The sequence below is a fragment of the Heloderma suspectum genome, chromosome 12, assembly GCF_057233095.1.
Source record: "Heloderma suspectum isolate Gila_16-S chromosome 12, 16-S_ref, whole genome shotgun sequence".
NCBI lineage: Eukaryota > Metazoa > Chordata > Lepidosauria > Squamata > Helodermatidae > Heloderma > Heloderma suspectum.
In genome coordinates, this window is record NC_139469.1 from 33,377,488 (window position 1) to 33,400,405 (window position 22,918).

Genomic DNA, 22,918 nt, shown 5'->3' on the forward strand with positions numbered 1-22,918 from the left:
AGATACTGCAGAAGCAAGGAGGCAGGATCTGCATGCAATGCAGGAGTCCCTCATGCAATCCCAGGAACCCCCTGTAAGGCACATTTTCAAGCCTCTCTTCTAATCATGAGGACTAGATACTTCCCCTACTTAAAAACAAATAGATGAAGCTGGAAAGAGAACCACCTTGTCTGTGAAATTATATGCCTTGTGACAGCTGAGTGGGTCTCTAGGCACCAGCCAGGATCCAAAGAACATGAAGCTAGAACTAATATTGGAGGAAGGGGAATGTCCCGAAATCTCCGTTTGGCATGTGTCAGTTTAAAACCTTAAAACCAGGTGCTGGTTTTAACCTATAAAGCCTTACACAGCTCGGGACCACAATACCTGACGGAGTGCCTCTCTCGACCTGAACCTACAATCAACATCACTGGCCTTCCTCTAAGTGCCTCCTCTGATGGAGGATCAGAAGGTGGCAACAAGGGAGAAGGTCTTCTCAGCGGTGGCCCCCAATCGTTGAATGAACTCCCCACTGAGGTCCACCTGGTGCCAACACTGTCATCTTTTTGGCTCCAGGTAAAGATTGTCCTCTATTCCCAGGCATTTGATGGCACATGGTGGGATGTTTATGTCAGTTGTTTCTATCAGGTCCAGTATCTTATTATAAATGTTTTAGCCATTTAAATTGTTTTAAATTTTGTATATTAGTGATTTTTTTTTATTATATTGTATTATAATGTGTATTTTTTGTGAACTGCCCAGAGAACTTCAGCTATTGGGCGGTATAGAAATCATTATCATCATCATCATAGGAAGATGAATTGAAGGGTGATATTTTTCTAGGGCATTGTAATTATCTGCTCCAAAACATTTTTGTTTTTAAAATATTTTTATGATTATTATGATCTCCAGGAGATGTTATTGCAGGACTGATAAAAGCTGGGATTGTTTTTCCCCTCAAACATCCTTTCAGAAGGCAAGTGAGGGCAAAGGCCAGCCAGGAAAAGAGCAGGGAAAGGATTCATAGCAAGGGAAAGGAGAGATCTTCCTAGCTTCTTTGTTCCATACATTCTGTCACTGTGGTGACCGATGGATGGATGCAGGATTGTGTGTCATTCGTCCAATACGTCGTATCTCCCAAACGGGAAAAAAGGTGGCAAAGGGAGTGAGTCCTCCACGGCTAAGGAGAGAGGCTTTGGCAGGCCAAGTGACCCCATTTTCCTGCTGCTGTCCTGAGGCCAGTAGAGGCACAAAGCTTACAAGCCAGGCAGCTGCCAACCGCGCCAATATCAAGGCACAAGCCCCACCCGACAGGCTGTGGTTCTAGACCTTTGACACCTGGCGACTAAAATGTGCCAGCAAGAGGGTGCAGCTTTAAAAAGGCCGTCAGGCCTACAGTAACAAATTCCAGTCTGGGACTGCGACCCTCACCGGGACATCTCTGAGGAGTGCTGGGGGTAAAAACAAGACAGGTGTTGACGCTGGGTCTAGGAGCCGTTCAGAGAAGGGTCTGTCAGGAGCCACAGTGTAAGAAAGGGGCGGCTTTTGGTTTCAAACTAGAAGGGCCATGGTGCCTCATTCCACAGCCCAGTCGGCCAGCCACTGCTCACACGTGGCTTGCTGTCCCTCTGTCTCAGGGCTCTTGGCCTCGTGGGGGACCTCAGGACCAGGGCTTCCAAGCATACCGTCTCGGCCTTCTTCCTCTGCTGCCCGGATGCTCTTGTTTTTCAGTTCTTGGATCAGCTTGTCCAGCTGGTGCGTGGCATGCTGAGGGGCCCAACTGCTGTCCAAGGTGGGGACGAAAGGGTCCGGTGCGCTCACCTCAATCAGCTCCTTGCTGGTCGGGATGCGCAAGTAGTAGGCGTGTAGCATCATCCGATAAGGGTCACTGTCCTTCTTGAAGCTGTATGTAAAGTCTCCCACTACCGGGTGCCCGATGGCGCTGCAATGGACGCGGAGCTGGTGGGTTCTTCCTGGGGAGCAACAGGGGCACAACAAGATCTTGTTTCAGAGAGAGACTCAGACTGCCTGCACAAGACACTTCCACTGTTTCCAGCAATGCCGCTGCGCCAACAAGCACTTTAGGAACACAGGAAGTTGCCATACAGCATCAGACCACCGGTCTGTCTAGTTCAGTTTTGTGTACTGGGCTGATTGGCAGCAGCTCTCCAGGGTTTCGGGCCAGAGTCTTTCCCAGCCCTACCTGGATATGCTGAGGATTGAACCTGGCACCTTCTGTAAGCAAAGCAGATGCTTTATCGCTGAGCTCTGGCCTCTCTGCAAACTCAAATGCAGGCCCTTCTAGGACTTCTTTTTTAGAATGCAGTTTGCTGAGAGCTGCTCACCCAGAGCTCTCTGGGTGGCAGCAGAGTCCTGGGAAGGGTGGGGGAAGGTCGCCATGACGATCAAGTGAGAGGCAGGCCTCGGGAACTGGCACCAACCCCGTCTGACATTGCTTCAGCTCGGGACCACAACACCCGACCACAACAGCCTCAGCATGAACCAGCCTGCACACTATGAACATCGTTTCAGGCCTTCCTCCAAGTGCCTCTTCTGAGGGAGGTTCGGAGCACGGCAGTAAGGGAGAAGGCCTTCTTGGTGGTGGCCTGGTATCACCATTGTTATCTCTTCAGTGCTAGGTTAAAACTTTCCTCTACTCCCAGGTATTTGACAGCATATGATAAGGCTTTTTCATGAGCCCTGGAATTTTTATTCTTGATTGTTTTCATATGTTAATGGGTTTGTATTAAGTTATCATATTGTATTTTTAGGGGTTTAATCTTTGTAAACCACCCAGAGAGCTTTCGATACTGGGCAGTATACAAATATAATAAATGGAACAAAATGCTTCCTTATCCTTTGATCACACCAGAGTTTGACCAACAGATGCTGGGGCTAATCTGTATATGATCACAGTGCAATCTGAATATTGAAGATTATTTTTAATTTAATTTTTTGTTTATTTCATTTAATACAATAACTTAACTATTTCATTGATGAAAAAGGACATTTTAAAAGGCATTTAATAATGAATATTCTTTATATTCAAATATGTCAATAATTTAGAGTAATTTTAAAATTAGTTATTATTGAAGACACCAATGATTAATCATAACAGAATGCATTCATTCAAATTAAATACTCACACTTCTAACAATTATCATTTGAACTAAAATCCGCTGTTTCCCTATCACAGGCCACATCAACCACACTTGTAATTTTTTAAAAAAAAATTACACTTGAGGGTTGTCATTTTTAGGTGTCATTTGTGAAAGCACCAAAGAACCACCCCATGGTGCGGACAGGTCAAGACTCTGTCTTGGCTGACAGACAGGGAAATGGACAGGCATTTTGCATTGTGGGAAAGGTTCCAGCCATTCCACTGCTAACTCAACAACAGAGGAGAAACAGAACTTTACCTGTAAGTGGTTGTAGGAGCACTTTTGTCGCCGGGTGGCCACTATACAGCCCATGTTCAAGTACCATTAGCTCCGACTGGCAAGGTTTGGGGTTTTCACAACCTATTTTGTTAAAAAAAAAAATAGGAATTACGATTATTCATAATAATATGTAGTATTTATCTAGCATTTCCCCTAAGCGCTCAAATAATTTCTCATATAACTCACCAAGGTATATTTACTTGGGAATAAGTCCCAGTCAACTCCGTGGGACATACAGCCTCACAAATACTAGGCGTATATATTAGGAAGTATCGCTTACAACAGCCAGTAAGGTAGGCAAGCATTACACATTACAGATGTGGGTTGGAGCGGAAGCTGAGACATGGCGGTTTATTTAATGCAAACTAGGCCAAATGCGAACATAACACTTAACCATGGTTTGGGTTCCTTACCCGGTTTGAGCATTGTCTGAATACATAAACCATAGTTAAGGACTGGGCACAAACCAGGATATAAACCATGGTTTGAAGTTGGTTTGCAGGCTGTGGTCTGAGGCACTGAATAAACTGAATAAATAAATAAAGGAGGCATTAGATTTGTCTTGAACAAACCATGGTATAAGGCAGTTTCCCAGTCTCTGCTTGCAATGTGATAAGCAGATCTGACTGGTTACCCTATTCATACTCTCTTGGAAAGCAGAGCTATGCAATGATTTCACCGTATGTTTGGAATCTTAACCAGGGTTAAGGTAACAAACCATATTAAATACTAACCATGGTTAAGCACTATGTCTGAACCGAATACTGGTGTCTGAAGTAAGCTCATTTCCTTAATCTCACTGATCTCATGAACATTCACTCAGGAAAATACATGCCAACAGTCATACACTATATGACCTTTGTGATCAAACAAGGTTATGCTACATGCTCCCTTTGGTGAGTCACCTTGGATTTACCTGGTTTTCAGATTCTGCCTCCAGTTCATAACCTCAGAGCATCTTACATTCTGGCTGGCAAAGAGTTTGGAGGCCCATTCTGAGAAGACTGTAGTGAGCAGAGGGCCAGGTTCCCACATCATACCCCTGAATAGAGTTTTCTTGCAAGTCCCATGCCCACAGCCACAACGTTTTACAAACGCACACAATCTCGCCTCTGGGTTGGCAACTGAGAGCCAGATTTGGCTCTGGGACTGCCAGATGCTGATCCCTGACTTACAGCCCAATGCTGCCTAGAATTACATCCCACAAGTCGTAGTCCGTGGCTGAGCTCATCCTGCAGGCAGGCGTCGTTCTTGGCCTCTCTTGTGAGAGTTTTGAGTCTAATAAGCAGCAGTCGAGTCATAGTTAGGGCCAACTAAAATGTCACAAAGTAGTGGGCAAACTTTTGAGTCTCCCAGAACTCTTTCTCTGGCCAGATGTCAAGCATACACACACACAAGGTGGGTGGGTGGGGGGAGTGCCAGAAAGTCTCCAGTTTGCGATTGCCATGACCTAGCAGCAACATACCATGCTGGCTGGGAATTATGGAAGTTGCAGTCCAACATATATGGAAGGCACTAAGTTGGGGGAGGGCTCAGTTAGTACCCAGCCCTTGTCAGAACAAGCTGCCCCTTCCCTGGGTCCTGTCCAGGTCCTGAAGGACCTATTTCTGATCGCTCTTTATATACCAACCCCACCTGTTAGACCCTTGCTCTGGCAGGCTGCTCTAGACCACTAAAGGCACAATCCTATGGGGAATGCTGGGAGTTGTAGGCCTTTTCTCTGTCTAAACATGCATAGGACTGCGCCCTAAGCCTCTTTGCTCTACTCCCCTGTGGGATCATCCTTGTCAGGTTGAGACCATAACAAGACGGAGCATTGGAGATGCTGCACACACTTCATTATCTTAGATGGTGCTAAGTGCAAAATAGATTTCAGGCTGCATCAAGGATTACTGGGATAAAGGAGAAGGTTCTCCCTTTGAAAATATAAAAGCCAGAAATAATTTGGATGTGGAACATAGGAAGCTGCTTTCCGCAGAGTCAAACCATTGTCTACACTCACTGGCAGCGACTCTCCGAGGTTGCAGGCAGGAGTCTTTCCCAGCCCTATCTGGAGATAGCTGGATCTCAACCTGGGCCTTCTGTATGCAAGTCCCTTGTAAGGCAGGGAGCAGAAGTTAAGAGAAGCAAAGTAGTCCTTCTGTTAGCAAACCTAGTACTGTCACCTAGTGGCTTGCCTCTTTACTTCCACTCCCCGCCTTATGCGTTCTGATTTGCAAAGACAGAATAACCAAGGTTTCTCTGCCCCAAGGGCCCTTGTGCAACCTGAAATCTTTTTATAAAAGGCCAACATGGCTCCCTGCAATTTGAAATTAATGAATGACATTGGATAAATCTATTAAAAACAAATGCCATTTTCAGAACCTCGGCAGCACGCATAATTTATTCCACTTGTGGTGGATTTGCACCTGGGATCTCTGGTTTAGCAGTGAACTAAAGTTCTGGACAATACAACGCATCAGGGCTACAGAAGCAAAGAGACCCCAAAGGTCACGGCAGCCTACCGTCTGTCCCTTCAATGCACATCATGTGGGTCAGGCCCTCTGTCGTATTCTTCCCAATTGCGTAGCAGATTGTCATCTTTGCCTCCTCAACGTGGCCCCTCACCTGCCAAGCAGAGGATACATTTTGTAGCAGTGCCCTGCAGTGCAATATGAAACACCAGCCTCAGTTTTCCCAACTGTAAAATAATCAGTAATATGTGCATATGTCTGCAGAACTACTGTACAAATGGACAATCTGGCATGGCATCTTCAGACTCCTTTCTGGCATCCTGTGACTCTTTTCATTTTGTCCCTTTTCTTAAACACAGCAAGTTTCTCTGGACTCAGGGTTTGGGGGGAATTGAAGCTGCCCAGGAAGCCAAATCATCTTAATTCAAAGATTCAAGCACTCGGCAAATAAGCTTTTCATTCCAGGCTGCAGAGCAGCTTCCCCGTGACCAGGCCCTGTTAATCTCTTCCCATCCACAGAAGCTGGGAAATACATACTCCGCTTTATGTTTTGGCCAGGGAGGATTTCACCTGCGGCAGATCAGGCCCACTTCCTGGAATGATTCAGCATCTGCAGAACCTCCCTGCTGTCTTTTGTCTTTCGCTATTCAGGAGGACTATTTAAAAAAGAGACGTGCCTAGCTTTATACAGGGCTGTCCTAATTTCGTGAGTGCAGAATTCCACTCAGACATTTGGGTGTGGGGCACAAAATATCTGATGGGAGGGGAGAGGAAGGCCAAGTATATTCTATTCATTTATTTTATTTATGTCATTTCTATACCGCCCAATAGCCCAAGCTCTCTGGGCGGTTCACAGGAGCTGCTAGAGGATTGGGGAGACATCATCTGTCTCTGCCTGGGCTCTGCATCTTGCGGTCATTTTATGCATGTACACCAGAAGTTCAATGTGACCAAGAGATGGATGCGACATGCTGGTGGGAGCTGGTGTAAGCACAGACACTGAGGTGTGCATCAGAACAGCTTTTCCCAGCCCGGCACTCTCCAGAGATATTGGACTATAATTTCCATCATCCCCAGCTAGCGTGGTCATGGCTTGTGATAATGGGAATTGTAGTTCAGCACCCTGGAGGGCACCAGATCAGAGAAGGCTGCATCAAAAACTCACCGGTTCAAATCTTGCTGCTGCCATGAACTTACTAGACAGGCCATACCCATAATATGCAGAGAGCAATTCCTTTCTATTTTATAGGATTGTTGCTAAGGTGTATGCAAATCAATTTCAGCATTTGGAAGTATTGTAGCAATGTATGCATTATTGCCATTATAATAATTATTACTAGGATGCTACCTCAGATAATCAGAGAACGTTCCATTTGACTTCAAAGGCAGACAGAAGCTAAAAACGAAGAGCTACAGTCCCTCCTACTGCCAAACTCCCCAGGCGTCTCCCCGTGGAGACCTCTGACCTCGCCACGCCCAAGAAAAACAGGGAAAGTCGGCTGGCGATCTGCATGGGGTGGGGGGCATCCCACTCCCCTTTTCCTCCTGAGCTGACCTTGCTGCTGCCATTGCGTCTCCTCTCCTTCGTTAGGGGAGAAAGAGCACGGGACGAGTGTGGTCTCTCACTCTGAGGACCGGCTCCGGCTCCAGCAAGAGAAAGCCCAGGTCTCCCAAGCCATTTCTAGCCTTGTCTAGAGGAGGGGAGAGGCAACTTCCACCACCTTCTTCCCACCGGAAGGGTGTCGTTCAGGGGTGGGCGGAAAGTAGATCACCAGATGTTTGGGACTTTAACTCCCAGCATTCCTGGCTATTGGACATGCTGGCAGAGGCTTCTGGGAGCTGAAGCCCAAAACATCTGGTGATCTACTTTCCACCCACCCCTGAATACTGGTTGGTTTGTCCCAACCACAGACAGTGCCAACAACTGGATCCCTTTCCTTGTCCCTAGAAAAGGAAGCATCGACCTTCCATGGCACAAAGCTACCTGGTAAGAACATAAGAAGAGATCAAAGGCCTCCCTAGCCCAGCATTCTGCTTCTGCAATACTTATTTGTTTAGCGCTCTTTACAGATCCGAAGTCACTTTGTTGCTTTAAGGCAGCCTTCCCCAACCTGGTGCCCTCCAGGGATTTTGAACTTCAGCTCCCATCCGCCTCAGGCAGCATGGCCAACGGACAGCTGTAGTCCAAAACATCCATAGGGTACCAGGTTGGAGAGGGCTGTTTTAGGAACATAAAGCAGCCTTTCTGATCTCCTAAAGTTATTTTATGTATGACTTAGTTTGCTCATAAAATTATTATATTTTAACACTTTTAAAAGTAAACTCAGTAAATTTGTATTGTCTCTAGTTATTGTCTGACTAGATTAGAACTACATTAAATTATTGCTACAGCATCAGAAAGACAGGGCTCTATAGAACAAAATCCAAGCTGTCAGGGGGCACAATGGTGACTCTACGCACACGCTGGAAAACTGAGCATAAATCTCTATCAGTAAAATCTACTTTAGATCAATAATTTTAATAAGGAATGGAAGAACTAACTATGCTGGGAATCTTACAGAGAGGATTAAAAATATTTTTCCCCATGGCTTCGTTATTTCCACACATTTTACATCTCTAGTTCTTATTACATAGTTTTTAGAAGTCATTTTGGGGAGAGTGAAGGCTGGGTAACAATATATAAATATTTTGTCTTAAATTCTAATAAAAGAAGATTATTTCATGATCCAAAACTGTTCATTTTTCCCAATTTTTCAGAAAAAAGCCAAAATTGTCCTCAGAAAAAAAATGTTCTTTCCTAATTTTCTGGGGGTTTTCTGGGCCTTCACATCTCTACTGCTGATGATACAACTTTTTAAAATCTGTGTTCCCTTCATTTGCTAAGACGTACAGAGATTCTCTCTTTGCACAGACCAATGGCAAAAGCGGCATCATTTCCTGTCACTCTGTCCTTTGTTTCTACTTAGCACTTTTAAAAAAATCTTGCCCTGTTAAAGAAATAAGCCGCCCGTAAGTCAAAGGAGTTAACTAGGCTCCCACTCTACAAACGGCTGGGTTACCTCGCGTGTCATTGGGACACTCAAAAGGGATCAAGATAAAATCTGATAAAATCTGAACGCCAGACGACATTTGCTTCCTTCTGCTATACTGGCTTTGGGGTCCATTTTGATAGACATCTGTTCCTTTGTTGGAATTAGTCACAAAAGAAGTAGAATCAATTTTGTGGATTAAGAAGTATTGCGATGGAAAACCTTTCTGTCTCCCTGGCCCTATGTGAAACATGGGGGGGGGGGAGGCATGTATGACACATCTTCTTGGAAGAAATGCAGAATCATAGAATGGGAGGGCATCTTGCAGTCCAACCTCCTGCTTAATGCAGGAAATCTGGAACGTAGAGCATCCCCAACAGGTAGCTGTCAGCAAGGGAGAGCCCACTATGCTCCTAGGTAATTGGTTCCACTGTCCAACTGCCCTTACACTTAAGACATTTCTCCTAATGTCCAACCAAAATCTACCCTCCTATAAATTAAACCCAGTGATATGGGGCAGAGAATTTTCCTCAATTTTTTCCAAAACAGACAATTTTCTGAAAAATGTTAAAATGCTTTATTTTTCCAATGAAATTTTTCCTTTTCATAAGTTCCAATGAATGGATGCCAATTGCAAACACAGTATCAGGTAAGCTTAGCAGTTTTAGAGTTGTAGATGAGTGGCTGTCAACATACCATGTATAGTTCTTTGGGGTGCTAACATGAACGAGTGTGTCAATAGTTTTCAGTTAACTTTGTGGGTTTTCCCTTAAATTTAAATAATGTAAGGGCAATACATACTATTGTCATTTACAAAGATTTCTACATAATATAACATTTAAATCAGATCGTGTGCTTTAATTTTTAACCCTCAAATATTTCATGTCAAATACTGTGTTAATTTTTTTTGTTGAGGGACAAAAAAATTAACACAGTATGGGTTTTTTTAGCGTTGTTTTTACTAAATACAAGTAAAAGAAACTTGTTAAATTAGATCACTCTCTGCGGCCCACAGAAAATTTCCTGATGCAAACTGAAAAATTTCCAATTCAAAATTTTCCAGGAAACCCACGTAACTACTTAAGGGTGCAATCCTATGGCTGGGGCATGCTGGGAGTTGTAGGACTTTTGACCGTCTAAGCATGCATAGGATTGCACCCTTAGCCTGTGAGATCTACAGAGAACAAGCCTTCAACGTGGCAGCCATTCAAGTATTTAAAGATGTCTTCCACAGTCTTCTCTTCCCCAGGCTAAACATATCCAGTACATTCAGCTTTTCCTCACAGGAACTGTTTTCCATTTACATCCTTCTTAAACTGCGACACCAGAACGGGCCACACTCTGTAATCTGGCTGACGGCTAGAAGGAAACCTAAAAGATTTGGTGCCTTACCAGTGCCAGGTAGGCCTTGGTTACCAGCCGCTCCTTGAAACACTTGTATGCACTACCAGCAGCTGCTTTGTTGAGCGCCACACACAGGGCCCCACTGGTGGAGAAATCCAGCTGGTGGCAAAACCTAGGAGATCAAAAGATGTCGCCTGTGAGGTCTTTTCACAAGTACCCCCTCTCACTACTGCTCAGTTAAACTGTGGGGTGCACCAGCTCAACCCACGACTTGCTGCTCAGACTTCGTCACCGGTCTCTTATTTTTATATTTTAAAATATTTCAGTAGCACCATTCATGGAAATATTTCATAGCAGTTCAGACAAAACCAGCTCTACAGTAAAAATTAAAACACACAGCCAAAGCAGGAAGGGAAAAAACACAGCAGCAGTAACAAAACCAACAGCAGCAGAGCGATATAGAGCAAGCGACGCAGCAGAGGTTGGATCTTGGTTCTCAGTTCTCCAAGCTTGGTGCCCTCCAGATGCCTTGGACCACAATTCCCATCACTCTCAGCTAGCATAGCCTCGGGTTGGGCAAAGCTATAAATGCACATTTCCCGTTTCATGAGTCTGTGTGTGTCTCCACAACTGCATCTTTCACACTTGAGAAGGGATGTGTTCCAAGGCTCCCCACACGAAGGACCAGCAGTCCTGCCTACCAGAGCCCTCCTTCTCACAGCCACTCACCGAAAGCCATAGTAGGTGTCCGGGTCGGCAAGCTCAGGAAATCGGTATTTTAGCTGGCTCTGCAGGGTAAGTTTTTCATACCACATCTTGCTGTCGATGCGGACGTCCCAGTGCTTGTTCACCACAATGAAGTCCGCGCTCTGGTACAGAATGGACAGGTTATCGATACTCACTGGCTCCATAGCGACGGACCCTTGGAGAAGGAGACGCGTTTCTCTTCGTTTCTAAAATGAAAGAGCTTTCTGGCTAATGCCAGAAGTGTTTGGAGAGGCAGGTTAGGATCTTAGGAGTGGGAAGTGAAAGGCACTCTGTGCATTGTTCCTCAATTATTTCATACATTCTAGGACTTTCAGCTGAAAACAGATTCCAGAGCTAAAGTCTAGTGCAGATTAAGTCCTGAAGACAAACCAAGTTTCAGGTATATTCAAGTGAGAGTCAGTGTAGCATACTGGCTAAGACACAATCCGATGACTATTTAGTTAGAGAAAAAAAGCCCTACAACTCGCAGCATCCCTCCAACAGCTACACTAGGAACTGTAGGACTTCTATGTCTAAACATGCATAGGATTGCACCCTAAGAGGATAAACTACAAATCATAAAGTCTCTGTGGGCTCTCTCACACTGGAGGCATTCAAGACGAGGCTGGACGGCCATCTGTCAAGGATGCTCTGACTTGGATTCCTGCATTGAGCAGGGGGTGGGACTCGATGGCCTTGCAGGCCCCTTCCAACCCTACTATTCTATGATTCTATGATTCTGGTTTAAATGTCACCTCTGTTCTGAACTCAGTAGGTGGCCTTAGAAGAGCCAATCTCTCTTAGCCTTATCCCCCCTGCATCTGCAATATGGGTATGATAATATCGGTTTACCCTACAAGATTGTTGTATACATAATGTAGATGAAGCAATTCTGAACACTCGGAAGTGCTATATAAATGCGAAGCGCCAGTAAGAATAATGGTCAATTATCCCCTCGTGACATGCTTATTTACTCAGATGTCTATCCCACTCCATTCAAAGGAGTTTGCTTCCCAGATGAATGTGGACAGGATCATGGAATCATAGAACAGTAGGCTTGGAAGGGGCCTACAAGGCCATCGAGTCCAACCCCCTGCTCAATGCAGGAATCCAAGTCAGAGCATCCCTGACAGATGGCTGTCCAGCCTCGTCTTGAATGCCTCCAGTGTGGGAGAGCCCACCGCCTCCCTAGGTCATGGGCTCAATTAGAAGCCTTCCTAGGAAAGAGAACTGGAAAGAGTTCATAAATCACAACAGTCTGAAACCCTCAGAGAGGATTTTGGAAAAAGTCAGTCAATTGGAAGGAAAGCACAAGTAATGGAAATGTTGTATTTCCAGATCTCAGCATGCTATGCAGTCCAGCCATGCCCATGAAGCACTTTCCTCTTAGTGGCCATTAACTAATCACAGCCTCCCAAGAACATAAGAGCTGTGCTGGATCAAAAGGCCTTCCCTAGCCAGCATTCTGTTCTCACAATGGCCAACCAGCTGCCCATGGGAGACCCACAAGTAGGACACAAGTGCAACAGCACCCTCCTGCCCATGTTCCCCAGCAACTGCCTCCAATACTGGAAGCAGCATACAGCCATCAGGACTGGTAGCCCTTGATAGCCTTATTCTCCATGAACTTGTCCAATGCCCTTTTAAAGCTGTCCAAGTTGGTGGCCACAGTGAATTCCACGGTGTAACTATGCGCTGTGTGGAGAAATCTGTCCTTTCATCTGTCCTGAATCTCCCACCATTCATCTTCCCTGGACGACCCTGGATTCTCCTACAACACAATCAGTGGAGCTGAGACTGCATCCTGCCCCTGCTAACTTCTGCCAAAATTTATAAGAAAGGTTTTTTTCTGGCTTTTTCTGTCAATTTGCATACAAAGAGAGCAGACAGTTGACATGTCAGCCATAGCCACTCTCCCCCGCCTCCAGTCATCGTCACTTCCTCCCCCACCTCAGAATTGCTGGCAATTGTGCTTTGTCAAACCCAAGGCCAAAAATCCGGCTTTTCCACTTTGCTCATGGGACTTTGGGAAATTATTAACTTTGGGAAAGTGTTAACTTTGGGAAATTATTTTGGTTGTGGTGCGTCATGGCAACGGGCATGACCGGCCCTACCGTTAGGCAGGGTAATGTGGCAGAAGTTGGGGGGGTGGGGAGCAGCAGCAAGATGTTAAGATGACATGGCTGGCCCGTCAGTAGTGCTGAAGAGTCAACCGCCAGTCTCCTCAGTTTCTGTACATGGAACGGGAAGGGGCGCCATCTTGTCCTTTGCCTCAAGTGGCAAAATGTCTTGGGCCGGCCCACCAGGTTGGGGAAGGGTGTACTAAACTATACATAATTTCACAATGAGGGGAAACTATGTGTTTCCTTCATTAAGGGCGCAATCCTAGGCATGTTTAGACCGGACAAAAGCCTAAACATGCCTTACAGTCGCCCTAACTACAAAGGTCAGATTCCCACCTACAATGGATTATTTATTGGTTAAGTGTAGAACTATTTATCATTTATAAGGAGACATGCCTTCAATCTTCTGTGCATTTCCTAGTTACATTTATAACCTGTTTTTTCTCTTTCTCTTTTAAGGATCTCAGAGCGGTTTACAACAACCCTGCCCAATATCATTCCTACTTCACCTTGGAGCCAAGACGGATCTGGGTTGGGCTCAGGCTTCAACTCTGCCACAGACTCCTCATTTCGCCTTTGTCAAAGTCACCTGGACCTAATTCCCACACCCGGGGTGGATAGAAGAGAGGGGCGTGAGAATCAGGTCCAGCTACAAGTGCGACAGAGAGGTCCCAATACTTTGACCAAGGCCAGACGGAGAGTCTGTGGCGGAGTCGAGGCCTGAGTTCAACCCAGATCCGGGTTGGCTCTTGACAAAGCAACCAAACGTCCTGCTATTCTTGGCTCGGCTGCAACTTGTAGACCAGGGGAGAGCGAACGCTTGTCACCCAGGCCTCAGAACTTTGCTTTCCACCTTCCCTTTCTCTTAGGCTCTCCGTTTGCTTTTTCAGTGCCTGGTCTTACGAGCCCCCTTTGCAAAAGAGATGACTGCTCTTAAGTGCGCTAAGTGCTTCTCAGTCGGACCTCTCCTCTGGGGCGTCCGGCGAGCACGGTGGTTGCGTGCGCGCCCTTCCAGCAGCAAACGGGCTGACATGGGGGGGGGGCCCTGCCTACACCTTTATATAAGTTTTATTTATTCATTCATTCATTCACCGTATGGCACATTCACATCGCGTTACGGTAGCGTAGTGGCGAGAGTGACGGACCGGGAGCCAGGAGATCCGGGTTCTAGTCCCCCGCACGGCCATGGAAGCTCCCTGGGTGACTTTGGGCCAGTCACACAGACTCTCAGCCCAACCTACCTCACAGGGTTGTTGTTGTGAGGCTAAAATGGAGAAGAGGAGGAGGAGGAGGAGAATGTAACTAAGCCGCCTTGGGCTCCTTGCAAGAGGAAAAAAGGCGGGACATAAATGCAATAAATGAATGAATGAATGAGTGAATAAAAAAAACGCAGACTGGACGATCCCAAACGCCTGCCTGGGTCACGCAGACAAAGAGTTTTTTGCTCCGGTGGTCGCCGCTAGGAAATCAGCCGAGTCCCCAGCGCGGGCAGCCGCTTAACCCCGGCGGCATGGCACGGCATGGCACGGCACGGCACGGCGTCGCACGCGCCGAAGGCATGCCAGGGCAGGGGCGGCAACGCGCGCCCCGCTCTCGCGCCCGGCGGCTGGCCAAAGCGCAGCCCCGCTCCAAGCCGGCCGCCCGGCTGCCCGCGCCTTCCCGCAGCGCCCCGGCGCGCCGCGGCGCCCGCGGGCCCGGGCAGCCCGGGAGGCGGCCGGCCAATCGGCGCCTTCCTCGGCCCGCGCAGCGCTCACCCGGAACTGGAACGCCGCGCCGCAGCAGCCCGCGGGCCGCCTCCCCGAGCTCCGCCGCGCGCCCTCGGCCGTGCGCCGCGCCTCCTCGCCGGGCGGAGCGGAGCGCGCCTATGGACGGGGATCCGCCCGAGCCGCGCGGCGTCGGGGATGGATTCGAGGAGCAGTTCGCGGACGAGCTGGAGGCGCTGGCCGAGCTGGAAGGTGGGCCCGGGGACCTTCCGCCGCGCGCGGGCAGGGCAGGGCAGGGCCGGGCCGGGGAGGGGGGCGCGGCCGCACTCCGCAGCCTCCGGCCCCCCGAGCTGCGGCTACCCGGCAGGCGCCAAACGGCAAGCGGCCGGGCGGGGGACGGGGAAGGGGCCGTGTCCGAAATCGCCGCTTTAGGAGAACGCGCTGGGTATGTAGTTCTTCCGCGGAGCAGAGCTGCGCGTGGCCGTTCGGCAGTAAAGCCCGTTGAGAGCGGCGGGACTTGCTCCCCGGTAAGCGCGCCGGAGGATCGCTTCCGTGGCCTCGTCACGTCGTTTTGGCATTCTGACAGCAAACGTGGACGGCCCCTATGTCGCTGTAATCCGGGGAGGGGAGGGGAGGGGAGGGGACAGGCGAAGGGGCTGCGGCCGCCCCACTTCGGTCCTGCCTTTACACGGCGCGGCCTTCCCCAGCCTGGATGGCCGCGCTGGCCGGGAGCGAATCGCAGGCTAGGCGTAGAATAGTGGGGCCGGGCACGTTCCACGGGGCTTTCTCGGCAAGAAAACTGGAGCGGGGACGGCAGAGGACGGGATGGCTAGATAGCGTCGCCGATGCCGTGAACGTGGACTGGAGCGCGCTGCGGGAGAGAGCGCAGGGCAGGACGGCCCGGCGTGCTGTGGTCCGCGGGGCCACGGAGAGTCGGACACCACTGCACGACAACAACAATGCGAAGAGAAAAGTCCCTGGAAAAGACCCTGATGCTGGGAAAGACTGAAGGCAGAAGGAGAAGGGGACGGCAGAGGACGAGATGGGTAGATAGCATCACCGATGCCATGAATATGAACTTGAGCACACTCCGGGAGAGAGCGGAGGACAGGAAGGCCTGGTGTGCTATGGTCCGCGGGGTCACGGAGAGTCGGACACCACTGCACGACAACAACAATGCGAAGAGAAAACTCCCTGGAAAAGACCCTGATGCTGGGAAAGATGGAAGGCAGAAGGAGAAGGGGACGGCAGAGGACACGACTGAACAACTGAACAACAACAACAACAAGTAGGGTTGGAAGGGGCCTACAAGGCCATCGAGTCCAACCCCCTGCCATCGAGACCCACCCGATGATGGGAGTTGCAGTCCAATATATCTGGAGGACGCCTTGTTGGGGAAGACAAAAAATATACCATCAACGGTCATGCCATTTTACACAGCACAAGAGGACAGGTTCCTGCCCCAAGGAACTTGCAATATAAAATTCGACCTGGTAATCAGCAGTGTCCGACCTGTCCCAGGGCGTTCATGTCAGAGGCAAGATTTTAACTTGGGGAGGTATGCATGTTCACTCTTACGTGGGAGTAAGGCCCACTTAATGCAGTGGGACATTCCATTGCACCGTTCATCCATTGAACTCAAAAGATGTGCTATATATTCTTGCATGCGAGCATAATTTTAATTTTTAAAAATGTAAAATACAGTGTTAAAATGTGAGCATATTATGCCTGCATGTAAGAAGAGACATTGAATTTGTAGCTCCAAATATACCCAAGGGGGAAAAGAAATTGCATTCAAGTGTGTACGGAGTCTCCTATTAAAGAACAGGATCAAATATAATTTGTTTTTGTTGTTGAAAGCTGTGTGGCCCCATTTCTCTCTTCGTTTATAACTGCAACCAGATGCAAAGCAATTTAATTGTCATGGTTTATTTCCCACTCAGCCTCAAGGAGCCCTGGGAATTGTAGTTCACAGAAGGGGCTGGAGATCATATTTAGATACAAAAATACCAGGGGTTTCTTAGGAGAAGCTATGGTCATTAAACAGATTTAGAATTGGTTTGCAATGGTAGGATGGATGTGACACCAGATATATGCATGTGCTTCTATAGAACATAAGAAGAGTTGTGCCAGACCATCTAATCCAGCATTCTGGATCATCTAAGGCCCATCTAATCCAGCATTCTGTTCACACAGTGGCCAAGAGTGCCCTTCAGCTCATTTTGGCCAAGCACTTTTACCACTAGGTGTGAACGTTCCAGTGTGATCTAGCAGCCTGCCAGGTAGTCAGATTTATAAACTGGATGCATGTCCCGTATTTGCCACAGACTTCTTGTCTGTCGGCTTTGGGCAAGTCCCTGTCTCTCAGCCTTTGTTCCCCGTGTGAAAAATTGAACGACAGGCTTACCTTGCAAGGTTCTTGTGAGAACAAACATGATAACGACTGCGTAGCGTATTGCAGATTAATAGTGCAATCCTATGTGTGTGTGCTGTGCCATAAACACCCTTGAGTTGAGTAGAATGTATTGCCAGCTGAGCGTGTATAGGAGTGCAGCCTTAATATACCTTGTCGAGGAGGTCCGGTTTCTGTATTCTCAGGTATCGCTCTGCTCTCAAGACAGGCGTTCTCCGGGAAGCTGCAATTTAGAGATGCAGTGTGGCCCCTCAGGGGTTGTCAGGCTCATTGATAATGCAGTTTCTATCATCAGCTGAAAATAAGGGAGTTTTTAAAGTGCAGGTTCAAGCAGCTAGTCTATGACTGCCCCTTGATGGCAAGAACAGGAAGAGGAATAGCATCGAGTTGCCTAATGTGACATTTATATACTTTGAGACTCTTGTCTAATACCACCATTTCTAAAATGTGCAAGAATATATCCGTACGTAGTTCTTTCAAGAAGTTGCAAAAGTTAATTAGTTTACAGAATTCACATGTTTCATACATGTATGATTTGGATTTCGGCATTCTCTGTGTGTTTACTGGGAAAGAAACAAAAATAATTTTAAAAATAAGTCCCTTTCATTAAAAAAAAAAAAACATTTTACAGAGGTCATCGGAGCACGGTCCAACAAGCTTTGTAACACATTTTTTGAGAGGGGAGAAGTTGGGATAAAAGTTAGGAAAAGAGCAATGATAAGTCAATGCAAACTTGCGATAAGAGCTTTGCGGTTTTTGAACACTTGCACGCAGACCTGATGCCAGAGACGCAATATTAAGCTGTGGAATTTCTCTACCCATACCTTTTGAGAACAGTGTTCATGTTGTGAGTGAAACTGCCAGCAAACTCTTCACCACACTGTGAAACTTGGATGGGACCAGATGAAATCTCTTTGTGGACTTGATTTGAGCCATAGACTCTCAGTCAGCTATCCTTAGCGGTAGCAGGCCGGAGTTTGCTCATGCAGGCTGGCAAAAGAGTTTGTTTTACATGTGTTGACACCCGAGAAAGAATGGGCTTATTTATCCCTTATTTCTGACAGGGAAAGCACCTCGGGCAGCATCGCATAAAGTCTCTGAGTTCCGAAGCAGAAAGCGGACGTTTGAAGAGGCTCTCTCTGCCGGGGATTTGGTTAAGAACTCCACCGCTGTAGGGTGCCGGCCATACCTGGGAAAGAGTTCTCACGGTCATGTCCTCACTGAGGCTGTTGACAATGCCGATCTGAACGGCAAAGAGCCAGCAAGCCTCCCAGCGCTCACAGAGGCTGTGGAAGATGCCCCGCATCTGCTTATCCAGAAGAGCGATACTGGTCAGAGTACGTTTTGCAGCAGCAACTTGCTTGACGTGGGTGTTGGGTTGCACAGGGTTTTTTTTTTAAAGAAATTGTTACATTTATATCTCCCTTTCCTTTGAGAAGCTCAAGGCAGCATACATGGTTCTTCAGTCCTCCATTTAATCCTCACAACACCCCTGGGAAGTAGGTTGGGTTGAGAGAAGAGGACTGACCCTAGATCAGACGGAAATTAGTCATTGTGAAAAGCTGACTTCTCACTGAAGTCATCAGCCTGGGTCTGGGCTTTTAATGCAGGCACAAGTTCACACATATGAATGCTCCTCTATAGGGATGGGGAGTTTGCATATGGATGCAAACGTTCCAAATTCGCATGTCTGGCATTAACAGGAGGACCGGAACGCAGGTGTCTTTCAGTATTTGCGCTTTTCTGGATTTTGTCTTGCAAATCTCCAAACCAGCAGTGCATACAAAAATGTGTATATTTGGTGTACAAAAATGCATATATTAGGAGAAACGCATACTGAAATCCATGCGAATTTCCATGTGGGCTTTAAAAAAAATTGCAGACTGGTGTGGAAATGGGATTGCATATACTGAAGGCTGGAAAAATGAGAAACTGAGAGAAATCGAAATTGAGAGATTCGCCCATCCCTGCTGCGCGTGCCCCAGCGAAGGCTGTGCTAGAAATCTCCTGACGTGCTTGTGTCCTTTGTGTGTGGGGGGTGTATTTGTATGGAGGAGCATTCCGTCATGGAGCCTCCCTTGCAGGCAGAAGAGGAACAGTGCAGATGCAGGCTGACTGCTTCAGAGAGAGCTGGCCCCAAAGGATTCCCTGAAGGCGGGACATTCTGCCTTCCCTTTGAAAGGTCTGAGTTGTTGTAAGAGCTGTGCCTCACTCGCTTCTCTCCCTGCCCCTGGTTATGACAGCGCCAAAGCGGCGGCGGCGGCATCTTGAAGCCATGAAGAAGCTGGACTTCAGAACGGAGGAGGAAGCAGCCCTTGAAGACCCGCCACAGGATGGGAAAACCCCACCTCTTTCTCCGGGAGCCTCTTCTGAACCACAGGATGCAAGGTTAGCTCTCTGGCAGAAAGGCGGGAAATGTTAGTGTGCTGTGGTGCGCACGTGGCAGATCTATGCACTACGCCCTCACTGAAGTGAAGAATAGCTGCTTCTCAGATGAGGAGATTAGCTTACACGCCCATGGAAGTCCGAACAGCATAGACTTTATTTTTAGCAAATTTGGTTCTTAAACACACACTTACACATCTGTTGCAGAAGAGAAATGGAGCATCCCCTGGCACCTGGGCCAAAATATTTGTTCTACTAAGAGAGAGATGGAGAGATGGAGACTGGGGGAATTAGCATTTGCCAAATAAGGGAGGGAAGGTGGTGCTATGGAAGGCTATGCGACCCAGGGATCCCAGGTGCAGGTGATGATGGTGGGGCACAGGGGCGGGGGGGGGGGATGAATAGACTTAGGAAGACAGGAGATGGGCAGCTTTAGGGAGACCTGACTTTGGGGGAAGGAGAACCGAAAGGACTTCACTTCCCTAGCTAGAAAGATGCTGTGGGCACAGCCTACCCTTGGGTTCCTCTGTTGTATTGAAACATGTGGTGGGAGCCTTAAATCGTTTAGGAACTCTTGAAGAAAAATAGTCAAGAAACAGCCAAAATAATCATAAAATCATAGGGTTGGAAGGGGCCTGCAAGACCATCGAGTCCAACCCCCTGCTCAGTGCAGGAAGCCTGATTCCCAGGCGGCCTCCCATCCAAGGACTAACCAGGGCTGGCCCTGCTTAGCTTCTGAGATCAGATGAGATCAGGCGCACCCAGCCCTTTGAAATGAAACTATGACTTTGATCATTTAGTCTTTGCCGTGATGATGAGGAGGCCAAAAGGAGGCTTGGCCAGTATTTGGGACCCCGGAGTTGCCACCATTCAGTTACAAATAAGATTGGGGTGGAGAGCCTTAAAATGGGGCTTCTCCTTAGAATTCCTGATAAGATTCAGAAATTCGCCGTTCAGCTTAAGAACTTCAGTAGCTGCTTCCTAGTACTCTGCACTTTCTTCTTGATCACCTCCTTTGGGCCCAGGGAAGGCAATTCATCTGCAGGGATGCAGGATGCCCATATGGTCTCACAGGTCAAGCTGCTTTCCTACAGCGCTCAAAACCCAGCTCTTGACTCCATGGAGCGCTTAACTGGAGGGGTGAAACTTTCTCTCTGGGTATGCAAAGTAAATGGATCTTTCTCTAGGCAAACATGGCCACAAGGTGGTTCAATAGAAAAGCAAGGGGCTTTGCACCTGGAAAAGGGGGGCAGGCATCAGAGTAGAGTGGAGAATTGTGCTAGGAAAGAGTCAAAAGCCCAGCAGATCCCAGATTAACCTCAGAGCTGAGACCAATAAGTGTGATGGATGCCCAAGCTGAAAGAATGAGCTGCCCAAACCTCCATGGCATATAGGGTTCAAAGAAAGGAACAAAGAGCTTGATGGCTCAAGCTGGACCCAAGATGGGTCAGAACAAATAGAACAACAGCTAGGTTCTGGGGAATGAATAGAAGCAGTATCGTACCGAAAACTAACGGTATCATCAAGAACACCCAACTGGTGCTTGGCGTCACTGACCCATCCGAGAGGTGGGGATGTTTCAGGATTGGATCAAATTTCCCCCAAGGCTCTGAACTGGCCGATTCAGAGGTGCCCTACTGGGTTAGCTGGCCGGGTGGTGCTATGGCAGTCAAGCAGGCACTTGCATTCTTCTGTGGCTATAGAGAGCAACACCTTGTAATCTGATCAAGGAGGGAGGAGGCCTGCACACTGGCTCCTGTCCTAGGGCATTGCTGATGGCGGATGTTTCCTGCAGCTTCCCATGCTGCTGCAGCTGGAGCCAAGGCGTCAGGATAATGCCAGTTAAATGCACAGTGCACAAGACACGGGTCCAGGGAGCCAGCACGTCTGAAGCTCCTCTGAAACAGGACATTTATTTATTTATTTAAAATACTTCTTGGCCGCCTTTCAGGGCAGAAGCCCTCCCAAGGCAGCTCACAGCAATAAAGTACATAAAAACAGTTACAATATTAAAAGTGATAAAAACGTAAAAACAATAAAAGCCAACAATAAAACCGACAACAGTGTTAACAGCAATAACAGCAACAATAGCAGTTATATCAAGAGAAGGCCACGGTAAAATATGTTTTCAAAGCCTTCTTAAAAATTTGCAATGACGGATCATGGCGGGCCTCTGATGGCAGCTTGTTCCAAAGGTGTGGGGCCGCGGCAGAGAAGGCCCTCTCATGTAGTCACCCACCTGGCTGCTCCTCACGGGTGGGCAAATGAGAAGGGCCTCTCTTTCAGATCTTAAAGAGCAGGCAGGCTGATATGGGTGAAGTCCTTCAAGAGAAGAGGAGAAGTTGAGGATGATCCTGAATAATGGGGGTGGAATAGAGTGATGTTGCAAGTAAGTCCATCAAAGTTATGTGTGGCTTCTGGGGATGTCCACGTTTTTTGCCAACATCTGTTCTGATGTCAAAGCATGCTTTTCCAAGGAGTGTTGTTAATCCTGCTGATGGCTGTCTCCTTCCCTGGGCTTTATGGTGCAGGACTCCAAGGCTCGAGGTCCCAGACGGCGTGGGAGTGAGTGGCATGTTCCCGCTGCATGTTACACCACCAGGGGAAAGGGACTCGAAGAAGGTTCTGAAGCGCCCACCTGTCCTGGAGGACTATATCAACGTGACCTCTACCAATGGCACCCGCGTCTTTATGGTGGTGAAGGAAGATGGGGTGGCAATGCAGGTACTGGTTGGACCACAAGCCGAGCTCTGTGAAAGCTCACTACACCACCTCTTTTTCACTGAGCCATGGGAAAACAGGTGACATCCAGCCCTCCTAATAAGGCTGGAAAATGGGCCTGGTGTGTTTGCGTGAATATCTTGTCTTGTTCCTGCAGCTCTCCAGCTCCCTTCAGTGGAACAGATCGAGACCACTTCATCTGCTGGGAGTCCCATTCTCCTATCTAAAGGAGCAAGTGGCTGAAGAGGTATTGTCCTCCGTGATCAACCAACCCACCCCCCCCTCTAATTTCTGTTTTATTTCTTGGGGTCCATAGCCATAGGTTGCTCTCCTTGTTTTCCATCCCAAACCACCTTTTTGATTTTGGCTCCATCTAACTTTTGGTCAAGCGCCACCTTTGGGCGAAGAGATGAGAGCAGGGCCTGGCTTGAGTGTTCTTGGGAGAGGAACAGACAGACAACAGTGGCAGGATGTGTGTGTGTGGCAGGGGGATTGGGAACGTATGATGGAGGTTAGTCCTAGCACTGCTATTTGGCCCTGTGGCCATGGGAAAAACTGCAAGAAATGGATTCACTAGTTAA

At 47.9% G+C, this 22,918-nt stretch overlaps 2 protein-coding genes across 6 annotated transcripts in view; one reads left to right on the forward strand and one right to left on the reverse strand.

Annotated features, from left to right (window-relative positions):
* Positions 1-702: 702 nt before the first annotated feature.
* Positions 703-14,781, reverse strand: RPUSD1 (RNA pseudouridine synthase domain containing 1). Its single transcript, XM_084819000.1, has 6 exons — positions 14,532-14,781; positions 10,975-11,220; positions 10,294-10,417; positions 5,924-6,026; positions 3,399-3,500; positions 703-1,952 (listed from the first exon to the last, which is right to left on the reverse strand). The coding sequence occupies exons 2-6, from the start codon at positions 11,154-11,156 to the stop codon at positions 1,555-1,557; spliced, it is 909 nt and encodes a 302-aa protein (XP_084675126.1). The 5' UTR covers positions 11,157-11,220; positions 14,532-14,781; the 3' UTR covers positions 703-1,554.
* Positions 14,782-14,871: 90 nt separating this feature from the next.
* CHTF18 (chromosome transmission fidelity factor 18) overlaps positions 14,872-22,918 on the forward strand; it is a 53,057-nt gene continuing 45,010 nt past the window's right edge. For all 5 annotated transcript variants that reach the window (XR_014785616.1, XM_084818978.1, XM_084818979.1 and 2 more), the window contains exons 1-5: positions 14,872-15,070; positions 18,296-18,568; positions 19,475-19,619; positions 22,148-22,340; positions 22,495-22,584. Coding sequence is in view for 4 of the 5 variants with exons in the window: in XM_084818978.1 (XP_084675104.1) it covers positions 14,980-15,070; positions 18,296-18,568; positions 19,475-19,619; positions 22,148-22,340; positions 22,495-22,584 (792 nt within the window). In the remaining variant the exon portion in view is untranslated. The remainder of the gene's footprint in view (positions 15,071-18,295; positions 18,569-19,474; positions 19,620-22,147; positions 22,341-22,494; positions 22,585-22,918) is intronic.